Source organism: Rhincodon typus, chromosome 5 (genome assembly GCF_021869965.1).
Source record: "Rhincodon typus isolate 14 chromosome 5, sRhiTyp1.1, whole genome shotgun sequence".
Classification (NCBI taxonomy): Eukaryota; Metazoa; Chordata; class Chondrichthyes; order Orectolobiformes; family Rhincodontidae; genus Rhincodon; species Rhincodon typus.
The window spans coordinates 90,230,093-90,251,685 of record NC_063336.1 but is presented as its reverse complement, the minus strand read 5'-3'; the positions used below and the strand labels follow the sequence as shown (position 1 = coordinate 90,251,685).

General features: G+C 38.7%; 2 protein-coding genes across 3 annotated transcripts in view; one reads left to right on the top strand and one right to left on the bottom strand.

Moving 5' to 3' along the window:
• Positions 1-14,966, top strand: part of fbxo9 (F-box protein 9) — an 87,888-nt gene extending 72,922 nt beyond the window's left edge. For both annotated transcript variants that reach the window (XM_048597423.1, XM_048597424.1), the window contains 3 exons: positions 2,965-3,061; positions 4,129-4,286; positions 14,294-14,966. In XM_048597423.1, coding sequence (XP_048453380.1) covers positions 2,965-3,061; positions 4,129-4,286; positions 14,294-14,402 — 364 coding nt within the window. In that variant the 3' untranslated portion in view covers positions 14,403-14,966. The remainder of the gene's footprint in view (positions 1-2,964; positions 3,062-4,128; positions 4,287-14,293) is intronic.
• Positions 14,967-17,492: 2,526 nt separating this feature from the next.
• LOC125483158 (chorion-specific transcription factor GCMa-like) overlaps positions 17,493-21,593 on the bottom strand; it is a 28,700-nt gene continuing 24,599 nt past the window's right edge. Inside the window, exons 4-5 of the mRNA XM_048597100.1 lie at positions 19,334-19,456; positions 17,493-18,264 (exon numbers count right to left, since the gene is read on the bottom strand). Coding sequence (XP_048453057.1) covers positions 17,671-18,264; positions 19,334-19,456 — 717 coding nt within the window. The 3' untranslated portion in view covers positions 17,493-17,670. The remainder of the gene's footprint in view (positions 18,265-19,333; positions 19,457-21,593) is intronic.

The window sequence follows — 21,593 nt, the reverse complement described above, 5'->3', positions numbered from 1 at the left end:
TTTTATGGATGTGTTGTCCCAGTCCAGATCGTGTCCTCCTTTGTCCTTGTGTATTGAGACCAGTGAGAATTGGTCGTGTCTCTTGGTGGCTAGTTGGTGTTTGTGTATCCTTATTGTCAGTTTTCTTCCAGTTTGGCCTATGTAATGTTTTTCACGGTCCTTGCATGGTATTTTGTATATTGTATATAACAACATCCTCACTGGAATAAAATTCACAAAAGAAGAGAACAATAACCGACTACCCTTCCTAGACATAATGGTTGAATGTAAGAACAACGGGGAACTCCAGACTAGCACATATGGGAAGACCACACATATGGACCAGATGCTTACCTACTCCAGCAACCACCCCAGCACCCATAAATGGAGCTGCATCAGGACATTATTCAAATGGGCCTCAACACACTGCAGCAATCTGGAATTGCACAAAGTAGAACAAGAACACTTATACGGAGTTTTTAAAAGAAATGGATACCCAAAAAGCACAATCCTCCGTTATGTCCCGCGACAGACCATAACAAAAAGACTCAACACAGCCAGACACACTAGTCATCTTACCATACGTCAGAGACATATCAGAGATGACCACAAGACTATTCATACCCCTAGGTATCAGGGTAGCCCACAAACCAACAACCACCCTGCAACAGGTACTGACGAATGTAAAGGATCGCATACCCACAACTAATAAAACCAACGCAATATTCAAAATACCATGCAAGGACCGTGAAAAACATTACATAGGCCAAACTGGAAGAAAACTGACAATAAGGATACATGAACACCAACTAACCACCAAGAAGCACGGCTAATTCTCACTGGTCTCCACACGCATGGACAGAGAAGTACACGAATTCGACTGGGATAACACATCCGTAATAGCACAAGGTATGCAGAGACGTGCTAGGAAATTCCTGGGGACCTGGCATTCCAATTGGAACTCCGTCAACAAACATGTTGAAATGGATCCGATATACAAACCACTGAAAAACAGAACCAGAAGTAATGCCAACCACCCCAGCGAACCGAGGCATATAAATCACAGAACACTGACGCTTCACCGGATGCTCACTGACAATGTTACCTAGCAGGGTGACAAAATATTTGCAACCAAACCCGCCAGCTCGGCGAGCAAGTCTACAACCTCATCCACAACCCGAGCTACAAATCTTTTCAAAAACTTGAAACACCTAAGGGTAGGATTGCTGTGACCAAAGGTTTTGGTGGGATGTGGCATCACTGACTGGACCAGCATTTATTGCACATCCCTAGTTGCCCTTGAGAAGGTAGTGGTGAGCTGCCTTCCTGAACTGTTGCAGTCCATGTGCTGTAGGTAGATCCACAATGCCATTAGGGAGGGTATCCTGCAGTTTTGACCCAGCGACAGTGAAGGATTGGCAGGATAACGATCAGGATGGTGAGGGGAGCTTACAGGTGGTGGTGTTCCCATGTATCTGCTGCCCTTGTCCTGCTAGATCAGTGTTTGTGGGTTTGGAAGGTGCTGTCTAAGGATCTTTCACTCAGGAGGGCATTGGACAGACATGCTGATCCAAAATCCCATAGGCATTTACTAAAAGTAAAAGACATACTGAAAGACTGAATGGCCTACTTATGTTCTTTTATACATGGACTTACAAAAATTTTTTGAAAGATAGACTGATTTCCAAGATTGAGGCCCACAATATTAGTGACAATAATAGTCTTGATTCAGTATTGACTAAAGGACAGGCAGGAGAGTGTAGTGGTGAACCATTGTTCTCAAGATTCAAAAGAATTTATTACAATGGTATTCCCCAAGGGACCACCGCTGTTTTTGGTGTGTATTAATAACTGGGTATACAAGACATAATTTCCAAAAATACAGATGATACAAAGCTTGGAAATGTGAGGAGGATTGCTGAGGAAGATTGGTGCAGACTCATCTTAAATACAGCTTAATGTCGAGAAATGTAAAGTGACAGATGTTAGTAGGAGGAATGCTGAGATATGTTGTGAACTAAACAGTACAATTTGAAAGTGGATGCAGAGGCAAAGAAATCTAGACATGTACATAAAGAAATCCTTGGAAGTTTGAGGAAACATTGAGATGGCAATTAAGGATATCGCATCCTTGGCTTTATAAAAAGAGATGGAAAATACAGGAAGTTACGCAAATGCTTTCTAAATCATGGATTTGGCACCAACTGGTCACCATGATTTAGAAAGAATGGCAAGGCCCGGAGAGGATGTAATGGAAGTGTTAGAATACCTGGAATGCAGGATGTCAGTAATGTTCAGAGACTGAATAATGTTATGTTGTTGTCCATCAAGAAGAGCATATTAAAGGTGTATTTAATATAATTATTCAAATTCATAGAAGGATTTGATAGGGTAAATATGTGAAACATCCTTTTTTTCAGAGAAATCAGCAACGAGAACACACATTTAAGATAACTGCCAGAAGAACCAAAAGCGAAATAAAAAAAGCATTTTATTTGCACAATGAACTGTGATCATCTGGAAAGCACTATCTGATCGGATTATGGAAACAGATTCAATAATAATATTCAAAACAATAATGGTTAAAGAGGAAAATACTGTAGATCTATCGGAAAAGGGAGGGAAGTGAGATTGATCACTGTTTATATGCCATTTGCTATGTTGACTAATGAAATTTTGGGTGTACTCCTGAAATATAAAGCCTGACTTTGCCTTTAGTGAATTTCTAGCATATTGTTATTTCAATAATCCTTTTGTTATTGCACTGTTGGAACAAATTGCTATAAATGTCTGGAAATCTGAAAATAAATTAGTTGTGTTTCATTAAAACGTTTAAACAACAGATATAAAGTAAGTAGATGTGTTAATTGAAACAGAAGTTGTTTCTACAGCCAAGTTGTGTGCATTAGTTAAATTTGCCTGACCTGTTTGTGCATTATTCTTTCTGGGGAACTCATTCGTGACATTGATTCTGCTTCACTTTAGAATGGATGCTGTTCTGTTTGGTCATTATCGTCTCTCACAAGAAACAGATAACCAGACCAAAGTATTTGCTGTCCTGGCTAAGAAGAAGAAAGAGGAGGTAGGTATTGGACATGGGGAACTGGAAATTATATCATTCTAAACACAAGTTGCAGGAAATCACTTAGAAATCAGTGGACATGGCATAAATTCTCATTTAAAATTAGATTATATAATTTCATGATGTGAGAAAAAAAAATTGCCTATTAGTTTGAAGTTTTATTAGACACAATCAGTGGACAAGTCCTCAGTGTACTGTGATACTTATTAAAGAGTGAGAAGAGCACAAAATCAGTCCCCTCTATGTTAATGTAGTTGGTGTCTTTTGGAATAGCTGGGCTACGTTTATCCTCATTTTTAGATTACGAATATCAGCCTTGATATTCAAGAACAAACACAGAGAATGTTTGAGAAACTCAGCAGGTCTGGCAACATCTGTGGAGAGAGAAACAGAGTTAACGTTCCGATATGACTCTTCTTTAGAGTTCTTTCACTGTGTTTCTGGCTCCACAAATGCTTCCAGATATGCTGAGTTTCTCCAGCATTCTCTGTGTTTGTTTCAGATTTCCAGCATCTGCAATATTTTGCTTTGATATTCAAGATATTGAACTTCCTGTGCCAAAAGTGCATTCAATGTTCAGGTTAGCTACAAGATGGTCATGACATTAATAGGGAATCAAACTATTGGATGGAATTCATTCAAGCTGACCAACTTGTGTTTTTTAGTTGAGTACTGTATTTATAAATGATGGCATCTAGAAAAGTTGTGACTGAGATTAGGAATTTCTTCTGAGCAATTTTGTTTCTTCAGAAGAGGCAAGGTCATGTGGTTCCTGCTGTACTTGTGCAGTGAATAAACTGGAGCAGCTTTAACAAACTCCTAGTCCATGAAGAAAGAGAAAATAATTTGTGTATTATGTTGTATTGCTTTTAAGTTTTTATTATAGAAAATGTAATTGCTATTTGTTTTTTCCATTTATCTTGCTCTAATTTTTGAAAACATATTGTCAGGAATTCCTTGTAGTTAAATAATGGCAAGTATAAATAAGTAATTATCTCCTTTCCACAAAGAAGTGCTCACTTTAAAAGAAAAATAAAAATGTGACTTATTCTCTCTTTGTGAAACAGAAAACTCCAGACTATCAGAAATACAGATATTACCGCCGTGCTCCTGCTTCTTCTGAGACAGAACATAGTTTTCATGTAGGATTACAGCTTTGCTCCAGTGGTCGACAGCGGTTTAATAAACTTATCTGGCTTCATCACTCATGCCAGATTACCTATAAGTGAGTATTGGAGTGTGTTGTTGCAGTAATAGATATAATTTAACGATAATCCTGAATATAGATTCTCAGTGCCAAACAGGTGAAGCTATCATTTGAAGGCACTGATTCATCTTGGCATGTCATTGCATGCTGTACTTTTCCCAGAAAATGCACTAAAGAATTCAGAACTTATATTAAATAGTCTGTAATAACTTGCACCCACTACTAGTGAGCCAATTTGACCAGTATTAAAACACCTGTTAAATCAGTCCCCAATGATACCAGACAGTGAATCCTGCATGTCAAGACCCATTGGCATGCAATGTAGGACTGCCTGTTCCATAGCATCAGTTGTTCTGTATTTATAGTTGGATCCCAATATTTATTTTTCATCCTGCAAAGCTGACTTTCATTCTTTTTGATCTACCTATTGGCAACTACAGCTAATTATATTTATATGCTATCTTTAATAGAAGGGAAAATTGCTGTCCTAGACTTTGTCCGTTTTCTTGAGCAGCAGCTAGAAATCTAGTAGGGAATCTCCCCTTGCTACCGCTCATATACCTTCAGTGCTTGGATGTGCTCAGTGTACTACTGCGTGCAGTCATGATGTCAGCCATGTCTCAAGAGGAGGTCTGCCTGGAATTGGAATGGAACAAAGGAGTCTTGAGGCAGTGTTTGGGATGACTGTGAAAGTCAGACCTGAATCTTGGCAGCGATGTTAGTCAATCCCACATCTGAAGCAAGGGAGTCAGCCAACCCTGAGTCATGGCTAGGGGTGGGGCAAAGAATCGGTTCCTTATCACAGACTGGAGTATTGGGGGGTCTCTCACTAATTGGATGGTGGTGTGGCTAGTTAAAAGGACTAGTTAAATAGAGACTCAGCAATGCTGTATGGGTATTGATTCAAATCCCACCACAGTAACCAGTGGAATTTGTATTCACTTAATGAATTGAGATCACATAGCTAGTCACAGTGGTGATGGCAAATCATCTATCATCAATTGTTATAAAATCCCATCTGGCTCCCGGATCTCCTTTACAAAAGCAAAATCTGCCACTTTTGCCTATCTGACATCTATGTGACTCTGGACTTATCACAATGTGGTTGATCCTAAGGTGCCTTCTAAGTTAAGTAATCAATCCTTCAGTTCATGGGCAATTCAAGATGAGCAACAAATTCCCAATTTGGGGGTGGCGGGTTGGCAAGGAGATTGGGCAGAATCATGTCTTGGGGAGATGTCCAGGGTCATTTAGACCCAGGCTTCTGGAAGCAACGATGAGTTAGTCACAAAAGATCTGGATGCAAAATGCTGTGTTTTCATACTCGGGATATCATTTGTGAGTTGCATCACGGAACTTAAGGTATATCAGCAGAGCACTACAGGTTGAATTCTCATAATTTGAGTCAGTATTGGGTCTCTAGCAGATTCCAGTTAGTCTCATTTTCCTGCTCTATCTCCATAGCCTTACAAGTTACCTCAAGTGCCCATCCAATTTGCATTCTCCCCTCATAAGCAGCAACTTTGCAACAACACTAAACCTGCACGCTCTACAGGTGCAAGTTGAATGCTAGCCATACTCCTATTCATTTCAATGTTAGGCCAGGTTTATGCTTCATTTGCACTATAACTGCAGGATCAATGTAGTTTCATCCATACAAGAATGCCTACAAATTTTAGAATGAAAGTGTATAGATTGTAACTTCGTTTGCAAACAAAAGACTAGCTTGAGTTCTTTTTAATTACAGTGTGGATTTTAAAATATTTTGTATATAAGATGTAAAAAAGCTATTGCTGATCAACAGGTATATCAGCAGGTATATCTCCGATCATTCATTTTGTTGCACAGTTAATTTCTTTGAACGTAGTTGTAAATGGTTTAGAGTCTGTTCCTTGGTTAGATGCTGCCATTTTATTTTCGCTTGGGAACAATAGGAACAGGAGTAAGTGTCAAGTCCACGGAGCATTAAATAAGATCATGCTGATCGAATGCTTCATTACTACACTAATCACGGTTTTGCCAAAGCAAAAATGACACATTTATTCCTGCTGTTTGTTAGCCAATACTTAATCCATGCCAATACATTACCTCCTACATCGTGCACTTTAATTTTTCGAGCCAGCCTCCTGTGAGGGAGAAGGAACCTTATCAAAAGCCTTCTGAAAATCCAAATATACTGCATGCGTTGACTATCCTTTATCAACTTTATTAGTAACAGAATGTCCCAGCAAGTTGGACAGTCACTGTTTTCCATCTGCAAATCCATGCTATGCCCAATCAGACCATTTTTAACCAAGTGTCCATTTATCACGTCCATTATAATAGATTCCCTACTACCCAAAGTAAGGCTGATGGGTCTGTAGTTCCTTTTTTGTCCCCTTGCTCCTATCTTAAATGGTAGGGTGACATTTGTAAGCTTCAAAAATACATCATTCTAAAATCTGTGGAATTTTGGAAGATGATTACCAATGCATCAGCAATATTTATAGCCGCCACCTTCAGCACTCTGGGATATGGACTATTACACCCCAGGAACTTGTCAACATTCAGCCCTATTAATTCATCCAGTACAACATTTTTACTAGTTTCCTTAAACTCTTCATTTTCCCAGACTCTTGGATCTGTAATTCTGGGTGGTTTCTTGTATCTTCCTCGTGAAAACAGACAAACAGTAGTAATTTAGCTTCTCTGCCATTCCTGGTTTCCTATTAAAGCTTCGCCTGACTCTGCTTTTAATGAACCTATATTCGTTTTGGCCAAAGGTTTCCTTTTTACAATACTTGTTGAAGTTTTTTATAGTCCAATTTTATGATATTTTATTAGATTGCACTCTTACTTTGTTCTTCCTTTTCTTATCAGTTTCTTGGTCTTCCTCGCTGTATTCTTAAAAACTTGCCGATCCTCAGATTTATCTCTGTTTCTGGTCACTCTGTAATATTTTCTTTCAATGTCATACAACCTTTAACCTCCTTTGTCAGCCATGGTCAACTGACCTTTTGTAGGTTTTGCACCTTGAAGGAATGTATAATTGCCCAAAGCCATATAATGGTTGTTAATAGTATTTTTTTCTATCCATTGCCTTTTAATGTATTTTCCCAAGCTACCTCAGTGAACTGGTGCTTTATGATTTCATAATTTCCCATATTCAAATTTAACACCTTTGCTTCAGATTGAATTAAGTGTGGTCATTCAGTGTAAATGTTTATCAGATTGTGGTCAGTCATCCCTAAAGTTTCAGTTACAAAGAGGTTATTAATTAGCCATTTGTCATTACATAATACCGTATCCAAAATAGCTTGTCCTCTAGTAATTTCTTCAACATCTGCTCTAGAAAACCATCTTTAATAAACTCTAGAAACCTGTCCTCCACAGCTTTGTGCACAATTGGTTTATCCAATCTATATGCAGATTACACTCACCCATGATTGTTTTGTTGCACGTGATAATCTTCTTTCATCACCTAATTAATACCATGCCCACACTCCCATTGCTTTTTTGACTGGAGTTACATACAGGCTACCAATGTCTGCTGCCCTTTATTGTGGCTCTACTAGAGAAGGTGCAAAAAATGGTTTACAAGGGCGTTGCCAGGACTGGAGGGTTTGATTTATAGGGAGAGGCTGGGGCTTTTATCCCTGGAGTGTCAGAGGTTGAGGGGTGACCTAATAGAGGTTTATAAAATCATGAGGGATATGAATAGGGTGAATAGCCAAGGTTATTTTCCTAGGGTGGAGGAGTCCAAAACTAGAGGGCATAGGTTTATGTTGAGAGCAGAAAGATTTAAAAAGGACCGAGGGATAGGAAGAACTGAGGGGTAACTTTTCACACAGAGGTGGTGCACGTATGGAACAAGCTACAAGAGGAAGTGGTGGAGGTAGGTGCAATTACAAAGTTTAAAAGGCATTTGGATGGGTATATGATTAGGAGGGTTGAGAGGAATATGGGCCTAATGCTGACAAACAGGACTAGGTCAGATTGGGATGTCTGGTTGGCGTGGGCGAGTTGGACCAAAGGGTCTGTTTCCATTACTCTATGATTATAATACTCTTGGGAAATAAGGCAGGGCAAGTGACTGAGATGTTAGTGATTGATTGATATATTGTCATGTGTACCAAAGTACAGTGAAAAGCTTTGTTTATGAGTAGTACAAGCAGATCAGAGTAAGCAAGGATGTACAGATCAGAGGTTGTAAATAGACTTAGACAGAGGCATACAGGTTATATTGCACAGTGCTTGTGCTAGACGAGATCAATGCTAGCAAGACCAGCAATATTTGACGCTAGAGAGTCCATTCATCAGTCTAATTTAAACAGCTGGGAAGAAGCTGTTCCTGAACCTGCTGGTGGATGTGTTCAAGCTTCCATATCTTCTGCCTGATGGAAGAGGTTGTAGTAGATCGTCACTGGGGTGCAATGGGTCTTTGATGATGTTGACAGCCTTTCTGCAGCAACGAGCCATGTAAATGGAGTCCATGGACGGAAGGTTGCCTTCCGTGATCGTTTGGGCTGTGCACATAACCTTCTGTAGTTTCTTATGGTCCTGGGCCGAGCAGTTGCCATACCAGGCCATTATGCACCCAGACAGTATGCTTTCAATGGTGCATCTGTAGAAGTTGGTGAGGGTCCTTACTGACATTGGGGGAACATTTTGTGACCGGTGACCCTCATTCTCTTGGTTTTAAAATAGTTATGGAAAACAATAGGCCTGATCTACCAGTTAGAGTTCTAATTTGGGACAAGGCCACTTTTGATGTTATTAGACAAGAACTTGCAAAAGTTGCTTGTGGGAGGCTGTTTACAGGTGATGGGATGACTGGCAAGTGGAAGGCTTTAAAAAGCAAAATGTAAAGAGTTTAGGGATGGCATGTTCCTGTTAGTGAAGGGCAAAGCCTGGTAGGAGTGGGGAACACCAGATGACATTTTTTTGAAATTTGCATCACATGGCTTCTTAACCATCCTGTGAACATGTGACCTTTGAGTTTAGGTGCTAGGACATCATATTGAGGTTGTACAGGACATTGGTGAGGCCTCTTATGGAGTACTGTGTCCAGTTCTGGTCATCCTGTTATAGGAAGGATATTATTAGGTTGGAGTGGGTCAGATAAGATTTACTAGGATGTTGCTGGGAATAGAGGGCTTGAGTTATAAGGAGAGGCTGGATAGGCTGGAACCTTTTTCACTGGAGTATAGGAGGTTGAGGGGTGACCTTAAGGTTTATTAAGTCATGGTGGGTATAGGTAAGGTGAATGGCAGGTGTCTTTTCCTTAGAATGGGGAATTTCAAGAATAGGGGGCATATTTTTAAGGTGAAAGGAGAAAGATTTAACAAAGACATGACAGGGTGGATACAAGTACAGTTACAAGCTTTAAAAGACATTTGAATAAGTACATGAATAAGAAATGTTTGGGGCGATATGGGCCGAGCGCAGGCAGGTGGGACTAGTTCAGTTTGGAATTATGGTCAGCGTGGACTGGTTAGACCAAAGGGACTGCTTCCATGCTATATGACTGTATGATTAGAGATTTGGAGGCTCAGGTTAAGAAAAAGGAGGAGCAATATCTCAGGTACGAACAGCTAGGATCTAGTGAATCCCTTGTTGAATATAGGGGGTATAGGAGTACACTTAAGAGGCAAATCAGGAGGGCAAAAAGGAGACATGAAATAGCATAGAATCTAGAGAGATTCTGCAAGTATATAAAAGGAAAAAGAGTAACTGGGAAGAGAATATGATCCCTTAAAGATCAATGAGGCCATCTATGTGTGGAACTACAGAAAATGGATGAGATCCTAAACGAACATTTCACATCAGTATTACTGTGGAGAAAGACATGCAAGCTAGGGAAATCAGGGAAATACATAGTGATGTCTTGAAAAGAGTCCTCATGATAGAAGAGGAAGTGCAGGAGGTCTTAAAACGCATAAAGGTAGATAAATCCCTGGGAACTGATTAGGTGTATCCCAGAACATTGCGGGGCCCCTAGCAGAGGTATTTGTATCATTGACAGTCACAGGTGAGATGCCAGAAGACTGGGGCTGGCTAATGATGTGCCATTATTTAATAAAGGCTGCAAGGAAAAGCCTGGGAACTATAGATCAGTGAGCTTGACATTAGTGATAGGTAAGTTGTTGGAGGGGTTCTGAGACACAGGATCTACGTGCATTTGGAAAGGTAAGGACTGATTAGGGATAATGAGCGTGGAAAATTGTGTCTCACAAACTTGATTGAGTTTTTTAAAGAGGTGACTATGAAGACGAAGGCAGAGCCGGTAGATGATGTGTACATGGACTTTAGCAAGGGGTTCAACATGGCTCCGCATGGTCGACTGGTTAGTAGTGTTAGATCACATGGGATCCAGGGGGAGCTATCCAATTGGATAGAAAATTGGCTTGACGGCAGGAGACAGGGTGGTGGTAGAGGGTTGATGTTCAGCCTGGAGACCTGTGACCAGCGGTGTGTCACAAGGATCAGTGCTAGGTCCACTGTTGTTGTCATTTATGTAAACAATTTGGATGAGAATATAGGAGGCATGGTTTGTCAGCTTGCGGATGACACCAAAATTGGTGGTATAGTGGACAGTAAAGAAGGTTATCTAAGAATACAACGGGATCTTGATCAACTGGGCCAGTGAGCCAAAGAATGACAGATGGAGTTTAATTTGGATAAATGCGAGGTCACACAGTTGATAGTAGGGCCCTGGAGAGTGTTGGCAAACAGAGAGACCTAGGGTATATAGTTCATTGAAAATGACGTCACAGGATGGTGAAGACTGCGTTTGGTATGCTTGCCTTCATCGGTCAGAGCATTGAGTACAGGAGTTGGGACATCATATTATGCCTATACAAGACATTGGTAAGGCCACATTTGGAGTACTGCATAGAATTCTGGTCGCCCTGCTACAGGAAGGATATTATTAAACTGGAAAGGGTGCAAAAAAGATTTACAGGGATATTACCAAGAGTGGAGAGTTTGAATTATAAGGAGATGCTGGATAGACTGAGGCTTTTTTCCCTGGAGCATAGGAGACTGAGAGGTGACCTTATAGAGGTGTATAAAATCAGGAGGGGCATAGAAAAGGTGAATGGCAAAGGTCTTTTCCCAAGGGTTAGGGGAGTCCAAAACTAGAAGGCATAGGTTTAAGGTGAGAGGGGTAAGATTTAAAAGGGACCTGAAGGGCAGCCATTTCACACAGAGGGTAGTGCATAGATGGAATGAGCTGCCAAAGAAAGTGTTAATGGTGAGTACAGTTACAACATTTAGACGACGTTTGGACAGGTACATGGAAGGGAAAGGTTTAGCGATAAATGGGCCAAACACAGGCAATGGAACTAGTTCAGTTTAAGAAACCTGGTCATCATGGACAAGTTGGGCTGAAGGGTCTGTTTCCATGCTGTAGATGTCTGTGACTCTTAGTTCCACTCAAATAAATTCCATACATTGTTCCAGATCTGAGATCTCCCTTACTAGTGTTCTGTTCCAATCTCATTATCAATGCAACTCCTTTTCTTTCTCATCTGTCCTTCCTAAACATTCAATATCTTTTGAATATTCATTTCCCAGTCTTGTTCAGCTTGCAGCCATGTTTCTGTAATGCAATTATATTACTAACATTTACTTATAGTGTGCATTTAAACCATCTATCGTTGCGAGTGCTGTGTGCATTCATGTAGAGTTCCCTTAACGTCTTCTCTTTGTTTCAAATGCGGAATATCAAACTCGATTCTGAGCTTTGTTTTGCTGAATTTTAATCCACTTTTCTACTACTTATTTCCAATTTAACTCGTTTGGATTACCCCCCAGGTTCCCATCCCCCTGAGAAATTAGTTTAAACGAACTCCAGTAGCATTAACAAATCTCCCTGTGAGTATATCAGTCTCAGTCCTGTTAAGATTTACATTGATCAACTTGTACACGTACCCTCAAGTGGTCCCAATGCCTCAGAAATCTGAGGCCCTCCCTCCTACACTAGTTCTCCAACTATGTGTTCAATCAATCAGTCCTCTTGTTCTTATGCTAACTGGTGCATGGCACTGAGAGTAATCCTGAGATTACTGCTCTTGAAGTCCTGTTTTATAATTCCTAGCTCCTTGAATTCGATTTTCAGGACCTCAAGTGACTTAGGGATTTTATACTTCAGGTTTTCAGAATCCACAATATTCTGCTTTTCAATTTAAGTACATGTTGGCCTGCTTTTTACTGCCAAAGAATATTAGAGTGTGAAACCTGTTAAAACAGAGGACAATTTCAAATCCTCTGCATTGAAGGGATTATTACTTCAACTGTGCTGTCCCTTGGTTTCTCATTGAGTCATTAAGAAGCATTCGAACATTGAGTCCATAATGCTGGGTCCCTGTAGAACAATATAGCCAGTCCTATTTTCCTACTTCATCCCCACAGTCCTGCACGTTCCCTCAATTGCCCACCCATTATGTTTTTGAAATCATTCACTGTCCTCACTTCTGTCTCCCTATGAGCAGCGAGTTCCAGGTCATTACCTTTGCAGCTAAAAACTGATCTTCCTCAAATCTCCCTTGCATCTCATACCAAAGCCTTAAAACCTGTATCTCCTAATCCTTATACCATCAGCTAGTAGAAGTGGCTTTTCATTGTCTAGCTTACCTAAACCATCAAGTTTGGCACCATTGTCAAATTTTGAAAAATTATTCTTTGTTCCAGTCGAAATAAAAGCTGTGGTCCCAGCACTAATCCTTTGGGAATATGGCTGTGTTCCATGCTGCATTCTGAAACCAACTATTTTCCACAATTTGCTATTTTCTGTCATTGAACTTTCTTCTTCCAAGCTGACACCAAACCCCCTATTCCATGGGCCTTGGTTTTATTAACCAGCCTTTTATTTTGTGACGTTGGATGCTAAGATAGCATTTCACATCTAACCAACATCCTTTGCATTATCATCATTGACTTTCTTTGTAACTTAATCAAAAACTTCAAATAGATTAGACGAGTACCATCTGCCTTTTATATATCAATGCTGTCTCTCTTTAATTATCTCAAACTTCTCCAAGTGTTTTTTGGTTTTGTTTTGCCCAATTATTGTTTTAAAACCTTACCCAGCACTAATATTAAACTGACTGGCCTACAGGATGCCCTTACATATTTCCTTGAATACTTTATTGTCATACTTGATATTCTTCATTAATAATGGAGAAGAGTAAGAAAAAGTCTCAAGTAGTAGAACCTCTAAATTAGCAGAAGACTAACTTCAGTGGAATGATAGCAGATCTAGCTGAGCAGAATGGAATCAAAGACTAACAGAAAAAACCATAATGAAACAACAGTTGAGCTAATTTTTAAAGGAGGAAATGGTTTAACTACAGACCAGTTACATTCCAACAAGAGCAAATGGCAAAGGAACCAAAATTACAGCCTCATGAAAAAATGTGGAGAAACAAAAGAGTGGCTATCATGTATGAATGCTTAAAGTGAGAACTGGGAAAAACACATGAAGTTGAAAGGGGAAATAATCAGGAAAATATGACTGGTAAAGAGAGAATGTGAGAATACTGAGACAGGTGACGTAAAAAGATCTCTAAAGTCTTCTACTAGTGTAATTAAGAGGTAGTAATAGGCAGATTGGGCTTATTAGGGATAAAAAAAACGTCATTTATGCTTAGGAGGTGCAAGGTAATGCTAAAATACTTGAATAGTTTGCATCAATATTTGTTAAGGACGAGGTAGAAGTGAAGATGGTCAAAGTAATGGATGGACTGAAAATTGATAGAAACTTTGATATTCTCCAGTAATCTGGCATGCTGTCCATGTCAAGGGAAGATTGTGGCAGCCCCTTCCACTATCGCTACTCCTTCCTCATGTAAAGATTGGATCCATCCAGATCAGGCAGTTTATCTGTTCTAAACATGACCAGCCAGTACCACCTTTCCATCAACCTTCAGCCCATCCATTACTTCGACCCTTCACTTCTACCTCTAAATATACCAAATTATAAAAATATTCTACTTTTATGCAGAATTTGCAAAATATGTCTAATTTTTTATGTTATTTCTTAGGTCAACTGGTGAGACTGCTGTTACCACATTTGATATTGATAAAATGTACACACCTTTGTTCTTTGCTCGTGTGAAGAGCTTTACAGCATTTGCTGAAACCCCTCTTTAATTTGATCCAACCTGTCAATTTAGGTTTAGGCTCATGGCAAAGCACTTTGATCTTCTACCTTTTGCATGAGTGGTATGGCATTAACTCTACAAAGAGGAAACTGCTTTCTGAGTTTGTATAGGATATTGCTGAATCAGTGCATTATTTTTTAAAGGAGAGTGTTGCAAAAATAAAGTCTGAAATCTCAAAGTTTCAGTGTGTTGGATCACAGATTGATTTGTTTGCGATATGCATAAAGAAAGTTAAATAATCTATAATTAGGCTTGGGGGTTTAAATAGAAATCTTGAGGCTGTTAACTTCGGCATTGTTTCAATTTTACTACCAATATATTGGTACTGTCAGAATTTTTACACTGGGTTATGAGAATGTAACTGTCAGTGAACTGTCATTTTTATTACAAATGGAATCGTTCATGTTATCTGGGACTCTGCTGGACAACAGTCATTGTCTTTTCATGTCTTCTGACTTCAAGGCTTTAATGGATTGAGAGATTTTTTTCATTATTTACTTAAATTGAAATTATGTTTGGATACCAAGAAAATAAATGTTTTCTTTCAATTGGCCTTGCTGTTTTTTTTATTGAATGATGTCACTACACTACTAAGCTTGTGGCCTTTTAAATATCATACACAATCTTGGGCAATCAACTTGTCAGTTTTTCTTACAATGCAATATCCAAAATCAGTTTTTGTTAGCTGATTTCTGTCACTTTTTATTGGATGAGCTCAATCTCATGAAACAATTCACAAGCCTAAGCCTTTTAAGGATTTTGCATCATGGTAGATTTCATGATTCCTATTTATGTATTCAGAATATCAACAATACCTCTTTATGAGGAAGGAGTTTGTGATTTTTTCCCCATTTATGATTCAGTTTTTGTTCAAGTTTATTTTGTAGCCCTGCAAGCTTTGATTGAAGAGTTTTTCAGTAGCACAGGTGCACACTACTGATCCTTAAAACTGTCAAATGCTGTCACTTTAGTGTAAGGCCAGCCAAATTTCAGTCCTTAAGTGAATGCTTTTTTCCGACTAATGACGGATATGGCTGCTCCTCCCTTATCTTTGTACCAGCCATAAATTTGAACATGTGAACTTAGAGCTAGCCGCATGGTGATTATGTAACCACTACCAATTGTTGTAAAAACCTACCTGGTTTACTAATGTTCTTTAAGGAAAGAAATTGCCAGCCTTACCTGGTCTGGCTTCCGTGTGACTCCAGACCTTCAGCAATGTGGTTGATTCTTAACTGCACTTTGGACAATCAGAGATAGCAATAAATGCTGGCTTAGCCACATCCCTTGAACAATTTCTTTTAAAACATGAAACTTCACATAGCCACCACAACAGAACCTCATACTATTATTGTAAGATTAGTTTGCAGAACTAAATGACTTAACCTGGGCATACTCATTTGACCAAATAAAAGAACTGTAGATGCTGTAAATCCGGAACAAAAACAAAGTTGCTGGAAAAGCTCAACAGGTCTGGCAGCATCTGTGAAGGAAAAAACAGAGTTAATGTTTAACTCTGTTTTTTCCTTCACAGGTGCCGCCAGACCTGCTGAGATAATCATTTGACCTCCTGGAAAGAAGTTACTGAAGCAGGGTTCTGTGCACATTCCTGAAAGCCCAGATATTTCATGTCTGAAAAACTCATTAAGATCTTAGAATATAACTGATGTAGTGCTGCATTAAGATGTTTCATTGTCTTGTTCACAGTACACAGAATGTCAAGCTTGCCTTTGACTCCCATACACATTCAGCTTGACAAAATCTTAACCCCAACATTGAGACAATTAGGGATCAAGAAAATCTCTGCAGAATTAATGTTACTGCACTTCTGATGAATTATGTGGTGTAAGTTTAGTACATGGTCAACTCTTGCAAGAAGAGCTTGTTATTATGCTATTTAATAAGCATGTCACAACAACATTTTTAGACATACAGTTTTGATTAAATGCACACAAGTGCCCCATGACCCACGCCTCACACTTGATTGCAGGATCCTTGACTACTTCATTAAATTAAAACAAATGGCAATTTGGGACAACAAACTAAATGTTAAACCAAACTCGTACTTCCTAACTAAAGTTGAACTCATCAGGACATTCATAATATATTTTTATGTTTAGCTTTATTTGATGGTATTCAAATATTAACACAATGCATATAGTTTTATTCCATGTAGGTATTTTTAATGACGTCACAACTATACGACACTATCTTCAGGCTGGTACTAAGATTTGACAGCATTTCCATATTATACATTATAAATTTAAAATGAAGCATTGTAATAAAACTGCACAAAGCAAAGTACTTATAATCAAAAAAGGCACACAGGTGAAATTTTCTAAAAAAAAATGATTATATCTCCCTCCTGTTGAAGTAGAAAGTTTAAAAGAATGATTTTTTTTGCTGTCTCTGGCAATCAAAAATTATCCCTGTATGACATATGACATGGGTCAAATATAATAAGAGCACTTGTGACCTTAGTAAAGAAATCCCCCATAGCGCAACCTTTCAGATTCTGGCAACACTGTTTTCTCAGTGTAATTGGGTACCTACACTCAACATTCACATAGGCATTGTTATGTACACTTGATATGTACAATGTACTTGATTTTGTGTTTTCTACATGAGACAATCTGGTATTTAAAATTAATCTTAAGGTAACATCTGAAAAGCAATAAATGTTTTACAACCATTAATCCATTGTGCTAAACATCCTTTTTGAAAATGACATCTGTCGGCCATTTATTTTCACATGTGGATGAGTGAGCTGCAATTTATGTACATCAATGAATTAAATGAGTATGATATTTATTGTACTACATTTCATTATGACATGGCGAATATGTCTCAGAACGTGCTGCAGAATGTCATACAGGGTATCAGCAAGAATGATAACCTTAGTTATTGTTTGTTCATTGCAATCATGCTGCCGGATTTGCATCACTATTTTTAATAGTCTTTCATTTAGGCTGATATAAATTCACCCAGTATTTACAGTAAATTCTAGAGAAGAAATTTCAGCATGATTTGAACCGATGAAGTTTTTCTTTTTTTGTTTTTCTTTAAATAATAAGTGCATGTTATGTTTGAATTGATGTTTTAAAAACTTCCAGTTGGAATGTTAAATATCTTCCAGTTCATAGGTGGTTTAGTTAAGACTTAAAAAAAAAAAAGTTGATTCTTATTATTGATAGAATTCTATGTTTCTGCCCTTCACATTACCACAGCAGTTATGGGTGATTGCATGTGGGGAAACTCTAAAGTGGATAAATAGCAGCAGGAACATAGGTGCTATTCTGATTTTGCAGGAACATAGCATCATATAGATAATCACAATATTCATCCGGGTTGGGCTTGGAGGTCTGGTACATGGTCTTGTTCATGCTGTTTATTGTAGTTTGTGCATTCTGCATTGGGTCTCTAAAGTTCTTAGGACTGGCAGTTTCATTACAAGGATCTGAAGAACCTTGAGAATATCTAATAAAAGAGTTGCTGTAAGCATTCTTTCCCAAAGTAATTTTGTTCCAGTTGGGGTAATCTCCACACTCAAAATTTGTACTGCAGTTTGTAACGGGGCCACCATAATTCCCAGGATTATGGCACCCTGCACTAAATTGTGCACATCTGCTATAGATTCTGCTGATATCCATTTCGCAGTGTGGATCATAAAGATAGGTGGGCTTTCCGAGGTCATGCCCATTTGTATATGAGAAGCATGGAGTACCAGAGATGTTCTCAACTGCTACACATTCTTCCAGGTTTCCATTTACGTAGAGATTGGACAACACACTTTTTGGATTCGAAGTAAATGTTGGCTGAGATCCTTCGTTTTCAATTGGACCTGTTAAAAGCTGAGCAAACAAATGTTTATTAAGTAACAGTTTAATGTGATTTTTTGAACAACTTGCATTTATACACTACTTTGATATGAGAGAACTTTCTAAATTGAGTCAATGAATGATAAAGATATTACGAGGGGCAATGGAAGAACCTGCTATAAAAGTTAGATTTTTAAGAAGGGTTTTAAAGGAGAGTAAGGTAGCGAAAAGAAAGGTTACAGGAGGAATTTGCAGAGTCTGGGAAGCTAGTGGTAGTTTTGAGGGGGGATAAGAAGTGTGAGGTGTGTGTAAAAAGCCACAGTTCATGGGTGTTAGGCTGCAGAAGGTTGCTAAGAAAATGTGAGAAGCCCTTGGAGATTAAATTTGAGGCATTGACAGATTTGTCAGTCAGGATTCGTCAATGAGCAACTGTATGAAAGCTTATAGACAGCAAAGCTTTGATTACATTAAAGCTTATGAAGGCTAGGCTATGAGAGGATGCCCAGAAGAGAATTAGAACAGTTAAGTTTGGAGGTCACAAAAGCATGAAAAAGTGGAAGCAGGTCATCACTGATTATAGGGCAGTCCAAACAATGTGCATAGGATAACCACCGCATGTTATTTCAGTGTCAGAACTTGTGGAATTAAGATCTCAATATTGGGTTGTTTGGTATTTGATGCTTCAAATGCACCACCTGCTGATCCATTTCCATTGTCAATTGTATTTTAGGAGTAGACCAGTAAAATCTTACCACTTTTATATACCCAAGTCCTTTTGATTTAGGATAAATTTTAATGTATAAATATTGCTCTGAAAATATTTAGGATTGGACTAGTGCTTTCCTTTCTGTCCATTAAATATTTTGACTGACCTCATGGTTAAACCACTACAGAAGACTACCAAGTCAATGACATCAATCTGTTCTATAACAGCAAGTAACTACTTTGGGTGAGGTTAACTCAATCACAACATCTTCACCTGTGAAACAAAGTTGGTAATATTTATTTTGCTCATGTGTTAGCATCAAGATGCCCTAATTATACATCCTCCTCTGTTTCAGCACCACTTGTATAGGACTGTAACTGCAACATTACATCATACCTGTAGGTCTCTTTTATTTTTATAGCATCCATTTTCACCATATGGTCTTTTCTTGTGGATTGATCTCCTCGCTTCAGCTTCTGTCTTTGTTTCTGGCCTGGGGTGATCGTGTACACCTTTTGCCTGCCACGTGAAAGAAATTGAGGGCAAAAAAAAAGTGTAACTCCTTTGCACAGAGGCTGTGTTTTAGATGCTATTCTAATGAATTTAGAGTCATACAGCATGGAAACACCCTTTGGTACAACCAGTCCACGCCAACTATGTTCCAAACTAAACTAGTCCCAACTGCCTACGCTTGACTCATATCTCCCCAAACATTTTCTATTCATGAAGTTATCCAAATGTCTTTTAAATGTTGCAACTGTACCCACATCCACCAGTTTCACTGATAGTTCATTTCCACACACAAACCACACTGTAAAAACAAAAATGGCTCTTCATGTCCTTTTCAAATCTTTCTCCTCTTAAAAATATGCCCCTAGTTTTTGAACTCCCCCACCCTAGGGAAAAGACCCTTGTCATTCACTTTATCTCTGTCCCTTATGATTTTATAAACCTCAATAAGGTCACCTTCAACTTGCTCCAGTGGGAAAATGTCCTAGTCTTTCCAGTCTATTTTCATATCTCAAACCCTCCATTCCCAGCAACATCCTTGTAAATCTTTTCTGAACCTACTCCAGTTTAATAATATCCTTCCTATAACAGGGTGACCACAACTGCACACACTACTCCAGGAGAGGCCTTATTAATGTCCTGTACAATCTCAACATAACATTCCAACTCCTGTGCTCAAAAGGTCTGAGCAATGAAGGCTAAATACCTTCTTAACCATCCTGTCTGCCTGTGATGCAAATTTCAAAAAAAATGTACCTGAACCCCTAGGTCTCTCTGTTCTACAACACTAACCAGGGCCCTACCATTAATTGAATAAGTCCTGTCCTTGTTTCTACTACCAAAATGCAATACCTCACATTATCCAAATTAAACTCCTCCTGCCCTTCTTCAGCCCATTGACCCAATTGATCAAGATCTCTTTGTAATCTTACACAACCTCCTTAACTGTGCACTATACTGCCAATTTTGGTGTCATCTGCATACTTACTCTGTCTCCTATATTCTCATCCAAATCATTTATATAAATGACAAAGAAACCAGTAAATGACAAAAGACCCAGTACTGATTCCCGTGGAACACCAATGGTCACAGGCCTCCAATCTGAAAAACAACCCTCCACCACCACCACCCTCTCTCCTACCATCAAGCCAACATTGTATCCAATTGGCAAGTTCACCCTGAATCCCATAAGATCTAACTTTAGTAATTACTTAACTGTGCGGAACCTTAGTTTTAAATGTCAGAGTAATATCCATGAAGTACTGCCTTATTACATACGCCATTTTATCTCGATCAGCAGCTCTATTATTGTTTGATATTCTGTGACAATTATTACCTTTTCAATGTGAATATTATCAGACATAAACTAGATTGAGGTCCCCATGTCAAATTGAATAAAACCATGAAAATCCTACCTGCACAGAATGCTTCTTTGCAGTTTCCAGCTTATCATAATGGGGTTTCTGCAATTAAACTAACTAAAGAATGGAAGGTGTTTTGTTGGTAGGAGAAATGGTTTCCAGAATTGCCCAAAAATAGGTGACAACCAACTTCAGGATGTTTCGGCTTTCTTGAAGTTGAGAATTCTCATTTTTGCTTCTACTTACATTGACAATATCTCCCAACAAGTTACTTGAAGGACCAATCATCTAAACATTAATACTGGAATAGATACCAGAGGTATACAGAACAACACTACAGCTTAGAAATGTATGGGGGAGGAGGCAAATCTGAGTAAAAGGATTAACCTTGAACTGGCTATATGTTCTGTTGATATTGAGCCTTTGGAACGGAAAGAATCGTTAAAGCTGCACCAATTGTCTGAATATAAGGAATTAAAAGATATCTTTAATTTCTGTTTTGAACAGGGCTAAGTTCTAAACTATCTCAATTTTCTGATTACAATTAAAAGCAAGGAATATATCATTGTTAATCAGCTGGGTTTTCCTGTAAGCTCTGATTGAAGAATGTAAAGAACATGGGAAATCTTTGTGGGGAAAATATTGAAATGACACTAAATTTAATTCTCAGCACTGAAGTCCCAACCAGTCTGTCTCCAAATCAACAAACTTATTTATTGCACTGGATTAATTACCATACCATATCTACAATGGTACAATTTGTCAAACTTGACTTGTCACCTTAT